The following is a 13,022-nucleotide window of genomic DNA, read 5'->3' as shown; positions in this document are numbered from 1 at the left end:
GTAAGTTGGCTGGTGCAAACTGGGGATGGGATAACTCCAGGTCCAGAGCCCATGTGTCCTGGCTGCAGCTCAGGACAAGTCCTAACGTTGGCGACCTGCCAGCGAGGTGCCTGGCTGGCTGACAGGCGGTGGGGGCATAACGACAAGTCCCCAGAAGTGCGGGCCCCAATGCAGAAGCATAAACATATAGGAACCTAGTGGCGCCGGAATCAAAGTGTCGTGGAATGTATTCCTGGCCGGAACTGAAGCGGAGAGGACTCCACCGGAAATGTCCCCGGCGGAGGCTATTTCCGTTGAATGCCCCTACCGGGCGGGGGCTGACGCCGAGGGAGCCGCTGGGGTCCGGGCGCGGCGGGATGGGCCGGAGCCGCTCCAGGTCCCCCCCGCGGAGGGGTGAGTGGGGGGGGGCGGGGATTCTGAGCCCCCCCTCCTGCGATAGAGGGCGCAGGGGGCGCTCAGGGAGGTGGGAGGGACCCGCTGGTGCGTGGCCTAAGGGGGGATGGGCGGGAAGCGCCTCTGGAGTAGAGAGAAGGACCCCTTGACCTTTGCCCTGCGATCAATGGACGCTCCTTCCTCCCATGGGGAAAGGCTGGACCCACTGATCCATGAGGGGCGGGGGCAATGGAAGCTGCTCCCTGGGAGGAGCAAAAGTGGGGTGGGGGCTCTGGGGCTATGTCAGAGAAGAGATCAGGAACCTCTATACTGGCGGTCTGTGCCAGGGTGGGGTCAAGGGATGCTCCTTCCCAGGAGAGACATGCAGGCACACCCATAGATCCCTGCCTGAGGCAGGTGGAGAGGGGGTAAATAGAAGTTACACCCCCCCCCCCCACCCGCTGCCCTGGGATAAGGGAAGGATGTCCATTCCTTGCTGGGTCGGGGCGGGGGGGGGGGGACACGTAAATGGCAGATACTGCACCTGTCGTCTAGAGAATAGATCTGTGCCCTGATGGCTATTTGGGGAGGGGGTATGTAATGCCTGTTCCACCCCGTCGCCAAGAGAGGCACAGCTTTCCTGGTCTCTTCCCTGATACAGGGGTTGAGCTAGCGGTCACTCTGCAGCAAGAGGAGGGACCCAGAAAGCCAAATAATGGGGCAAAGGGGGAAGCCCAGTTGTATGGGGAACAGAATAACAGTCAGGGAAGCTTCTTCCTCACTTAGAAGGGCTCTCTGATCCCTGCCTTGATACCAGGGTGGCTGGGAGATGCACCACAAGGCAAAGGAATCAGGCACACTGTTAAAGATATGGAAATAAGCTGGCCCTTGAATTCAGTCTACCTGTGTCAGTGGCTCTCGGACCTGGGTCACTGTTCCCTGTAAATTCTGTTTGTTCGGCCACTCAGGAGATACTCCGGTGCCACTCATCTGATTAGCAAAGTGCTCACAGCTAGATTTTGTTTCTGCTGAATAGTCCCTCTTTCTATTTTAATTATAGAACTTTTACTACTTTATCTCTCTGAAAAGGTGAACTCAGAATTTTGCAGTGAGTACTGCCATGCATCCCTCATTTTTCTTTCTCTGCTCTTGTTGCTCTTCCTGCCTCGGAACAAATCTTGGGATTTAGTTGGTGGAAGAATTTCCTTCCTGCTATTTTTAATTTAGTTATAGCTGATACACTCCTATGAATTTAGGGATTTACTGAAGCTGTAACAGTGGTGATGGCAGTTCCAGCTAGTCAACACTAATCAGCATTTCACTTCTTTCCCCAAACATGGTGTCTTTCAGAACGTAGGCGCTCCCGTTCTGCATCCCGGGAGAGGGAGAGGAGGCGACGGGAGCGTTCGAGGTCCCGGGAGAGGGACAGGAGGAGGAGTCGTTCCCGTTCCCCACATAGGAGGCGATCCAGGTGAGGGGAAAAATTTCTGAATTCTCTGAAGGTAACAGGCAGAGCTTTCTAGCTGATGATCCTATTCCCTAACTGTTCATATTGGAGTCATTCTCACTGTTATATCAATGGGGTAATTGGATGTGAGCCTCATGACATGCAGGAAATGGGGTTTTTGACGGGCTCAGGGAAAGAAAAAATAATTCTACAAACAAATATCCATGTTAGGGGACTCTTTATTAATATTCAGCCTGTGTTATGCTTTTTTTTTACTAGGGCCCATGTGATGTAATTACGCACCTTTGCTTTGTTTGTTTGGAGTGTAGTAACAACTAGAGCTTCTAGTCATGGGTCAGGGCACCATTGTACTAGGTGCTGTACAAATGAAAAATAAATAGATGATCCCTGCCCCAAAGAGTTGACAGTCTAAGGACAAGATGAGTCAACTGAGAAGTACAAGCAGAGGGGGCACACAAGAAAACACTAAAACAATGCCAGTCATTGCAACATCACGTATCTATTGCTCTACTTCCTTGATGCCGCATGTATAGCTGTAAGTGGGATTGTAATTGTGTGTTTGTTGTTGATTCACCCTCCAGCAGATATTACAATGTGAACTGTTTTTGGATTGAAATCTTTACTTGTGTGAAACTCTAGGTCCCCAAGACGTCACAGATCCAGCTCTTCTTCCCCAGCTCGGCAGAAGGAAAGACGAGACGATGAAAAGAAAGAAAACAAAGACTCCAAAAGCAAAGAGCGTCAGATCACTGGTAATGCAGCAATGTTCTAACCATGTGAAACAAAGCAGGGTATCGGGGCTCCGTTTATCTTTGTTTAAACATCTAGTTAAAATTAGCAAATGGAGTAGCTATGGGCCTCTGCTGCTGCATAAGCCAGGATTACTAAAGGCAGATGGGAAAGGAGAATAGATGTAAAATTTGATTCACATCTGTGAGTGCAACCCAGGCCTGAACCTGTGCAGCCCTTTTTAGTGATACTTTGCCTTCCTAGGCCCCAGTCCATATGCTTAGTCATAGTTAATGCACATAAACCATTCTGAGAGAGATGAAACCTCCTGCTTCAGGGCATAATTCAGTTACTAATTGGTAGGAGTTAGGCTGTGACCCTCATGCTGTCTACTAAGAGGTTTCTGGCATTGGTCCTGACCACTGTCGAAGCCAGGATACAGAACCTTGGGTCTGATTCAGTCTGACAATGCCAGTATTTTTTACAATTAATTCTTCAAGAGCAGGCACTTGTAGCCTTGTGGAGGCCCAATAACTGCAGTGGGACTCTGAGCCTGCCTAAGAGTCGGCCCTTAAAGATCTGGTCACAAGACCTAAGGCCTGACAGCATATTTAAGAGGCTCTCCAAACACTTTACTGTTGGTAAGGAATTAGGCAGCACACACACAGGGTGAGGGTAAAGAATTCTCGTCATCTGTACAATGGGGCTGGGAGGGAAACTGAAAGCTTGTCTCAAGAGTAGTTATGGTCTGACTGGTATTGTGCTGGCCATCCAAAGTGCTGAAACAAATGGAACCCAGCTCTCCGGATTACTAGCTGTAAATTTTAAAGGATTACTATAACAGTAATGGGTAAAATCAAAGTCAGTGGAAGTTGCCCCATATTGCAAGGGGATGGGTTGATGACTTTTATCTGCTTTCCTACAAAGCAGTTCGCTTTCCTTTGTTATCTGTGATGCTTTTTTTACAAAGCAAAACTTAGTCAGTAACTCAAGAGTATGTGTTAAGAAAGAAATTGCAACCACAGCGTCTCCCGTACAGGGGTTTTCCTTTCCATTTTCTGTTGCTTCCCATGTCCCACTTTAATCATCTGTGATATGCCTCAAGTTAGATATCTCTGTCAAGCTTGGTCACCTGCTTTCTTATTCTTGTGTAAAGTACCTGGCACATGAATGCTACTAAAAAACCAAAAAGCAGTCAAGTAGCGCTTTAAAGACTAGCAAAATAATTTATTAGGTGAGCTTTCATGGGACAGACCCACTTCTTCAGAACGTAGCCAGACCAGAACAGACTCCATATTTAAGGCATAGAGAACCAAAAGCAGTAATCAAGGAGGACACTGTTTTTGGTTCTCTGTGCCTTAAATATTGAGTCTGTTCTGGTCTGGCTACGATCTGAAGAAGTGGGTCTGTCCCATGAAAGCTCACCTGATAAATTATTTTGCTAGTCTTTAAAGTGATACTTGACTGCTTTTTGTTTTGATCGTGTATAGACTAACACGGCTCCCTCTCTGTTTCTGTTCATGAATACTACTATGTATCTCATGCTTGAGTAAGGCTGCAGTTAAAAAAGAATCTGTTTCTTTGTGCTCATCATGTCATTCTCTTTCCTTCATTCGCCACTAACACAATATTTGGGTGGCAGCTGTAGAGGAACGTCTTGTCTGTTTGCGTTTGTCTGTTTTGTGTTTTTTTGAAATATTGTTTTCTTTGGAATTTGAAAGCAAAGAAACTTGGGAATATTTTTATTCAGTATTAGTAAAAACAAACCTCTGTGAAACTTCCATTTTGGGGGCGAATCTGACCTTGCATTGTTTTTCTAACCAAAGGACCAGTATTCTTTTCCAACCATATGTATGGGCCGAACAAAGAGCCAGTTTTGCAGCACATACACTACCTACCTTCCTACTCAACAGATTCAGTAAGTTTCCATCATGTGCCTGGTAATTATTCCTAGTATTGTATTTCATATCCCTCTTGTATTTGTTTTTGTTTTCAGAAGAAGATATGGAAGGCAAAACAGAGGAGGAAATTGAGATGATGAAAATGATGGGTTTTGCATCCTTTGACACAACAAAAGTGAGTTGACTGTTCCACAGAACTTGAATAAAAAGTATAGACAAGCGTGGGTATAGACAAGCTTCTTTGGTAAGTTTAGGAAGATCCTTCACAAGAGGCTGGAGGAAGGTTTGCTGCTTGCCTGTAACATTAAATCACTCAGCATTACAGGTCGCTGTCAAATCTTTGGAATTCGTCAGTACGTAGCAAGAAATAACTCAGTGTGTTGAAACGTTGCCTCAGAAGAGTATTGATAGGAACCATAATAGAGAGCTGCTGTTCTGCTTATAATACAGCATTAGCAGAGGACTTCAACATACTGGTCATGATGGGCAGTTCTGCACCATTGTGCTCCAAGCCTGTGAGTCCTTGCAAGACAAGTAAGGTAGCACCAAGCCAGTTCTGTGTTGGCTTTTGACCAGATACCCCAGTGTGACACTGTGCTTCTAGTGTTACTTTCAGATGAGAAGTTAAACCTGACAGCTGGTAATCTGGGAGCAGCCCTTCCTGTGTTGGCCTCTGCTTTGGACAAATGCAGATGTGTTGATTTTATCTTCCTGTTTCTTCTGCCCCTTTTGATGTGCTAGCTCCAGGCTACAGCCCCACAATATGAAATTGTAGTTGCAGAGCTTAGATTAGCATGGATATGTCTTTGCCTTTAACATAATTTTGTACATCACTCTAAGGGGGAGAGCCTGCAAACTCTTAATACTGATCATACTGTTTACTACCCTACTGGCATTAAATGAATTACAGCTGTAGGGTCTGTCTATACGCCACACACACTGTAGTGTCCGAGTATCTTGTAATTATTTGCCCCTCATAATTCTCCTGGAAGGTAGGGAGATATCCTGCCTTACAGATTAGGCACTGTGATGCACACAGATTGACTTGCCCAGAGGCACGCAGGGAGCTTGCAACTGAGCCTGAAATTGAGCCTGGATCTCTTGAGTCACAGACAAGGGCAGTGTCCACTAGATGATCCTGAAAGGTACTAAGGCCCCTTCTGTTCAGACCCTGAGAGGGTCTGGTGATAATGTACAGGTTGAACCTCTGTAGTCCATTGCTGCCTCATTTGGCAACATCTGTGGTCCAGTATGATGTAGTTAGATGGATGTGCACTTATCACGAGTGTAGCCAAGTTTCCCGTGGTCCCACAAAGTTTGTTTACAGCTACCAGTCCCGGCTTTCAGTGTTCTGTGCTGTTATTCAGCTGTAATTTACTCCTAAATGTCTTCAGAGAGCCCAAGATGTCAATTACCTTACGAATTACAAGGACAGTTTCCCCACCTTTGATATCACAGTGACCCAGGCAGACCACTTAGTGGACACTGACAGAAACTTCATTTCTTCCTCCTCCGCCCCACTTCCTTCTGTCTTATCTAGCTGATTCATCAGTTTTTGTTTATTTTTTTTCCTGTTTTTCTTTTAAACTTTAAATGTCCTTCCTCTCAGTTATCTGTTCTTAGGATTCTCCAGCTCTGAAGTGGGACTGTCCCACAAATGCTCATCACGTAATAAATTATATTGATAGTTTCCAAGGTGCTACAGGATTGCTTTTTGTTTTCTAAGAGCCCAGTAAGCAGTGAAAGTCTTGGTAATGCTGATAAACAATATTGACCTGCCATGGACTGGCAAATTCTCTTTCTCAGTACCTGTCAGGTCCCGAGGGTGCTGGACTAGAAAGGTTCAACATGTATAAAAATGTTTTTCAGCAGTGTCTCCTGTCCATGCCACAGCTGTGGTTAGACAAAACTTTATTTTGCCATTGTTGTTTATGGAACCCATGGATGCAGATAGGTGCTAACATTGAGCTTTGTGATATGGTGTGACCGAGGAAAGTGATTAGAACTGTTGCTAATTGCTTTTGAAAAAGTGTTGTTTTGTTAATGTCATTCCTCTGCAACGTAACACAAATCTGGCAAAGATCTAGTAAGCTGCTGCTAACTGGTTTCAACTTACACGCGATGTTGCTTTAGCTGAGTCCGTGTCAGGATATTACAGAGTTAAAGTGGGCGAGATGATGTCTTTTATTGGACTAACTGGTGTTGAAGAAAGAGACAAGCTTTTGAGCTTAGACAATGCTCTTTGGGTCTGTGTAAACTGGAAATCTTCTCTCTCACTAACCAAAGTTGTTCGATAAAAGAGTTTCTCACCCGCCTTATCCCTGGTTTCAAGTTGGCTTTCTTACAAAATACGCTAGGTTAGATGGGTTGATCCCAGCTGTACAACTTGTGCCTCCTCCTGAATTGTTCTCAGTGCGACACACTGAGTTTTCCATTGTGTCTTTCAGGGGAAGAAAGTGGATGGTTCTGTAAATGCCTACGCTATAAACGTGTCCCAGAAGAGAAAGTACAGGTTTGTGTTTCTGCCACTTGGACAGACTTGTGAAATAGCTGATGCCTGGCTGGGTATGTTGCAGGAGACATAATTTCTTTTCCAGGACAATCTGATCCAGCGAAGACTTCGCAGTCCTGGGGAGAACTCTGGTGATCTCTGGGTTTTATTGTCTGAGAAGCTATTCTTGCTTGTGTTGAGGAGTGCAGGTTGATATTATATTTATGCAGTTGTTATACACTACTGAAACCAGATACGTCTTCCCCCATTTCTCTAAATCTCCACTGCTGTGGAGACAGGGGTGAACCGAAAAACAAAGGTGCGTTCACCACTGTTTAGATACACATAACTTTGTGCAAAGCTCAGATGCTATGGCACTAAACACACTGTCAACACAGGTTGAATCTCCCTCGTCCAGGACCAAGGGAGGTCAGTGATGGCCCCTCTGCTCCCGGCCCCAGTCTGCTGGTTTTTCCTCAGTCCCAGAGTACCCATGGGATCACTACTGATGCTAGACCAACTGCATTGCCAGGCTAGGGAAGTCCAGATTACCTGTACGCGACTAGAGTGGCACAGATTGCCACTGCAGTCCTGGGAATCTTCTCCCTCTCCTTCTTGTAACTGCTGGAAAAATGTGGCTTGCCTTGTCTATTTTGTATGCCCTTTAACTCTAAGCTACAGTACCTCTGAAATATATTGTATTGATTACCCTGGGACCCAAAATCCTTTAGCCATTGCACAGCAGCAGCATAGCAAGCTTCCAAACCACTGTGCCTCTGTCTCACAGTAACCAGGTTTGTAGGAGAATCTTTTGCCAGTATAGTGTTGTCATGCTGGGGCGTGCTGTCTATTTTGCCAATGTTTTTGAATTGGCAAAAGCACTAGTGCAGATGTAGTTGTATGGGCACATAAGTGCTTTTTTCGGCATAGCTTATTTGGCTTGCTGTATCAGTAGATGCTATATTAGCAAAGGTCCTTTGTTTACTAATATAAGCTCCGCCTAAAATTGAAGGGTTTGCTGGTGACTGGGTGAGTTCTCCATGGCTCATTTAATCGTGACTTCTTTGCTGAGACTTCCGTCAGAAATGCCACTCAGTGCCATTCCTGTTTGGCATTTCTCAAACATCCAGCTCCCATCACACAAGGCACTGTCACGCTGCTATAGAGTGGCAGCAGCATTCTCTCTGAGCCAGCCTCTAGTGGATTTCCACCAGTGCTTTAAAACCCACCAAGCCTGGATGAGTAGATCGGAGCTGCTAGCTGCTAAAGCTCCTCACATGGACAAGTAGGTTCTAATGATCACAAGGGCAAGTAGATTCTAACAATGCTGATTTCTTTTCCCTCATCACAGGCAGTACATGAACAGAAAAGGTGGATTCAACAGACCTTTGGATTTTATTGCCTGATGTCTAGTCTTTTCACCTGGGAAGAATGACATCTTGGAGCATGAATGGTTAACGTTTTCTTGTTGCGCTGTGACTTGTGTGCCCTGGTATCTCAGCTTCTCACCGTAAAACAAAATCAACTTATTTATGAGAGTCAAGAAACACTTGTTTTGCCTCCCAGGAAGCGAGGGTAAAAATTATGCCTTCTAGAAATGTGGCGGTTTGAATGTGTTCAGGCCTGTTTTTGTTCCCTGTCTGGACTTTCCTGTTAGATGTATTATTTTTCATTTCTATGAGCGTTTTTTTAGAATAACTAAATATTGTCAGTTACAATAAAGACCGGTATATATTTACCCTGACCACATAGTTAAAATATGATGGCGTTGCTCGGGAATAAAGCACCAGAGAGGCTGATGTTGATTTGTCTGGGCAGCTATTTGCCTGTGAGAGGGATAAATGTGGTTTAGGGTTTAAATTAGAAATGGGGTTATTTTGAATGTGTTCCTAGGAATATCTCAGGGAGTCATGCTGTCTGTGTCATGCCTGGTTGTTGAAAGAGAATTGTGTTCCTCATTTAAGATCTTCCTTCACTATCTTATTTTTCATTTAACCCTTTCCTTACGCGCTAATCAAAGTTGTCATGAACCTTGGAGCAGGATAGCATAGTGTCACAGGGTAGTCATGAGTTTATCTACTATGTGGCTTGGGAGAAAGAAGTATTTGAATATTCTTTGGTTTTCAGATATTTACAGATGTATTGCTTAAAATTCTTGTTCAGGCTGATTCTTCTCTGAACAAAGTGTGGAGGTAAATCTGAGTTATATGGAAGGACCCAAAGGCAAAACATTTTTAAGGTCCTTCCCTTCATTGTTTACTGTTCATCTAGATTATTTTAATGCAAACAGCCTTTTTCAAATGTTATGGTATATTTCAGATTTCTCACTCTGGGGATTGCAAGATAATTATACGGGTATTGTGCGCTGTGAGCTCTGAGGCTGACAGCCCTGAACCCCCATTAGCTTAATCTTCCCCCATTTTTAATTTATAAGGGGATCATACTCTGAGCTTGCTGTGTGAAAGTGGTCACCAGTACAGAGTGAGCCACTGTAAGATGACCATTTCTTACACACACCAGCAGGGGGCACCACGTGCCATGGCTGTGGTGGTTGAAAATGTATTCTTACTGTGGACCACATGCCCGTTAGACCTAAAATGCCTACTGGACACCTCTGCCCCCATTTGCAGTCATGTAGACCACCTCTCCTCTCCCCCCATTCACGATTTTGCAGAACATCCCTGTGACAAATACAGAAGTTACATGACAAGGGAACATTTGGAAAGTGCTGCATGTATCTTAGCTCTTCCTAATTCAATAAGCAGTCCTCTTTTGAAATATATTAATCATGCACTCTACGGTTTTTCATCTCCTTTCCCCGGTCTGTTGGTGGGACCAGTCTGCTGAACCACCAGCATCAGATCCTAAATAACCAGTAATTGGTGGACTGAGGTTCTAGGAACTTCTGATCACAAGTTTGATAATGCTCCGATTATCTCTTGCATTCATGTATCTTTTAACTTCCGAGACTTGAATAACAAATAATCTTTGCTGTAGATGATGCATTTTTCTTTTGTTCATCAAGCTCAGAATTCATACCTTGGCAATTCAGATAATTTCCTAAAGCGCCGCCTCTGCTCTTGCCTTCAGATTTTATCACTGCTTTTTTTTGTAACCTTAATGACGACTGGCAAGCAAAACATGTTTTTATATTTGCCTTTTCCCCTACTAATTTGACAGAGGGTCCCATTCAGGTTAAAATCACGTGTGCAACCCTGCAATGACGTAGAATGCCATTAGGATTTATTCAGCCCACACAAATAAATATGGGGTCCCAAAACTAGCAGGATGCTCATATGTCAGACAGTGAGAAAACCCCTGGGAGAGCACAAGCTGAACCCAGTTTCAGAGATGATTACCATCTGAAATTGAGAAGGTAAATTAATAAAGATATGGCCAGAACCTGTTTAAAGTACTGAATAAAGATCATACTGTATACGACACAAGAAGACTGAGGAAAAATTACCAGTCACTAGATGAAGAAGATGATTTGCAAAGGCACAAATATGTTTCAGGTATTCAGCTTCTTCAGAGTTTTCAGAATTATCCTGTGCGCCTTCAGACCTCTTCCTGAAGTCAGGAGAAGGCAAGCAAAATGCCCTGTAGAAATTTTCTTTAAAACACCCAAGAATGGGGAAAAAACACTCTTGAAAAGAACCTGCCATTTATGAGTAATGCTACATTTCTTTCTTCTGCACTATGCTCTTGAATATATGGAGCAGGATTTGCTGGGTTTCTTTTAGAGAGATGTGGGAAGAGAGAGCTGGAATGTTACATAGAAACCCTGAGGGTGGTGATAGATTCCTGCAGAACGTAGTCTGTGGACTACCTAAATGTCTCACTGCCTAATTGGGGTTGCTTTTTTAATGTTTCCCCTTGTGAGAGATTCTCGTTTACCTGAGGACCTTGATATTCCCTCATCCTAAAACGCATCCACAGTTGAGATGAAGATGTTTTGTCAAAATTCATGCCTAGTATTTAAGCTCAGGCAGGATTCCAGTTTTCTTTTGGGCTTATGACAAGCATAGATCAGTATCAGCATCTTTATTCCAAGCCTTTGTCTTGCCATAAATCTTGATTAGCAAAACACGGGTGAGGCCGAGCAGAGGCCTTTTTGCTGGTCTCAGATAAATTCCCTCTGATTGCGTGAACCGTGTCAGGCTGGTAGGATGTGGTACAGAGTATTACTACCTTAAATCCTTAACTGATTGAAAACTAGTCATGAGCAAGTAGAACAGCATGTCCTGGGTTTAACCTGTGGGCAGGAAGATGAATTCTACAAAACCCAGGAGCTGCCTGCTCTCTGAGTGACTTTGTGCCAGTACAGAAACAAAAGCACAAGCCTATCTTCTCTATGCATTAGGGTCATGTGATGCTGCTCTGGGAGATCATCATCCTGCATGTCTCTTGGGAAGGTGGGGGGATAGGGGAAGCAACTCCAGCAGTCCCTTCCATAATAATACATACAATAGCTTAATTCCAGATCTTTTAGGAATCCACCTACAATTAGTATTGTACCCTCCCCACAACACTATTAGTCACATGCGTAGTGGTGTAGCTTAACATGACATTAAGCTTGGGAAAACTCAAAGTACTAGAAGCCATAGTTTATTTTTCATAATAAGAGAAGATGGCTTGCTATGCCCTCAGTAAGTGTTGGAAATCCCCAGTTCAGCAGCACAGTTAACAGATCCCTGGGGAACTTTAAAAATGTATTTTCCTATTAACTACCAGAATAATTCAGAGCTGCTAGTCTGATGTTGCCTAAGTAAGCATGCTGTAGACTGAGTTATTCAAAATGTAGCGGCATTAGCAGCTGAAAGAAAACATGCAAATTTGGAAACCCTCTGAAATGCAATCACCCTCTCTGAGAGGCTGGGTAGATTCAGTGGTCTGGAGAAGCACCAGAAATGAAGATGAGATAGTAGCAGGCTGAGAGGTGGGGGATACACAGAGAAAAAGGTGGGGGGGGGGGGAATCCTAAAAACATGATGCAGGGAATGGCCCAATGAGAAAAGGGAAAATGTTCTGAGGTTAGCAAGTTTCAGGGGAAAGCAAATATTTTAAATAGATTAGAAAAGCAATGCAAGCAGTACAAATCCCAAAAAAGACCCAGACACTAAGATCTAAATAGGATAGCTAACAGGAAAGAAAAGGAGAAAAGTCAGTGTATGAAATTTTTTTGTGGAGAGGTGTTTGCTTTAAACAATATTTAACTGTGATTTAAGGGTATTTGAGCTGTTTGCAGCAACATCCAACTTGCTGTTTCCTGGGTTGGGCAGAGGAGATTGACCTTTGGCACTTGTAGGTTCTCCCTTCCCTCTGAAAAGAGAGAGATGTGCTTTTCTCTGCTGCTTTGAATGAATGGTACTTTCTGTGGTTGCTTTTACTGCTCCCTTTACCGATCGCTATTTTAAAAATGGATCTGAAACACGGATATTCCTCACTTACATTTACAGAGTTTATGGTCAGCAAGGCAAGTGTTAGCCCTCTCATCTGAATAGTGCATGCAGTTAAAACCTGCCAGTCACTTCTGATAATGCAAAAACTGTTTATTCCCATTGTACACGAAGCCATGATAGTATGGGACTGGGCTTGATTTACAAGAACCTAACCAGAACATGTACAGCAATCTATATCTTATTGCTATGTTGTCAGGTTAAATGGTCAAACTACTTAGATTTATATTTCAGGGCTCATGCCAGAGGAATCCTTTAGGGTCAAATTGCAAAGCCCCAGAAAGAGATGGTTTCTTGTGAGGCTGGGCTGACAGTATCCATTTGTTCCAATTGTTTACTAAGTTGAAGCTTTCTCCATGTCAATCATATCCTGTTATACTGTATGCACCTTTCCAAACATAATTCAGCTTTTCATGATCATAGATCGTGGCAGAAGCGTTTGACACCACCTTTCCCCACAGTGGTCTGACTTTGTGCTGGTAAACGTGAAGCGGGTGGTATTTGCATATCAGACTGGGGCACAGACTAGTGATGCACCAGATGGCAGAAGTTACTGATCTATACCTAGAGAGTAATAGAAAGGCACAAAAGCCTTGCAAAAC

At 44.0% G+C, this 13,022-nt stretch overlaps 1 protein-coding gene across 1 annotated transcript; it reads left to right on the top strand.

Moving 5' to 3' along the window:
• Positions 1 to 279: 279 nt before the first annotated feature.
• SNRNP27 (small nuclear ribonucleoprotein U4/U6.U5 subunit 27) lies at positions 280 to 8,699 on the top strand. Its single transcript, XM_074981719.1, has 6 exons — positions 280 to 393; positions 1,723 to 1,843; positions 2,480 to 2,592; positions 4,566 to 4,645; positions 6,918 to 6,982; positions 8,313 to 8,699. Exons 1-6 carry the CDS (start codon positions 357 to 359, stop codon positions 8,365 to 8,367), a joined length of 471 nt encoding a protein of 156 aa, XP_074837820.1. The 5' UTR covers positions 280 to 356; the 3' UTR covers positions 8,368 to 8,699.
• Positions 8,700 to 13,022: the final 4,323 nt, after the last annotated feature.

Source organism: Carettochelys insculpta, chromosome 31 (assembly GCF_033958435.1).
Source record: "Carettochelys insculpta isolate YL-2023 chromosome 31, ASM3395843v1, whole genome shotgun sequence".
NCBI lineage: Eukaryota > Metazoa > Chordata > Testudines > Carettochelyidae > Carettochelys > Carettochelys insculpta.
This window is presented reverse-complemented; position numbering and strand designations above follow the sequence as displayed.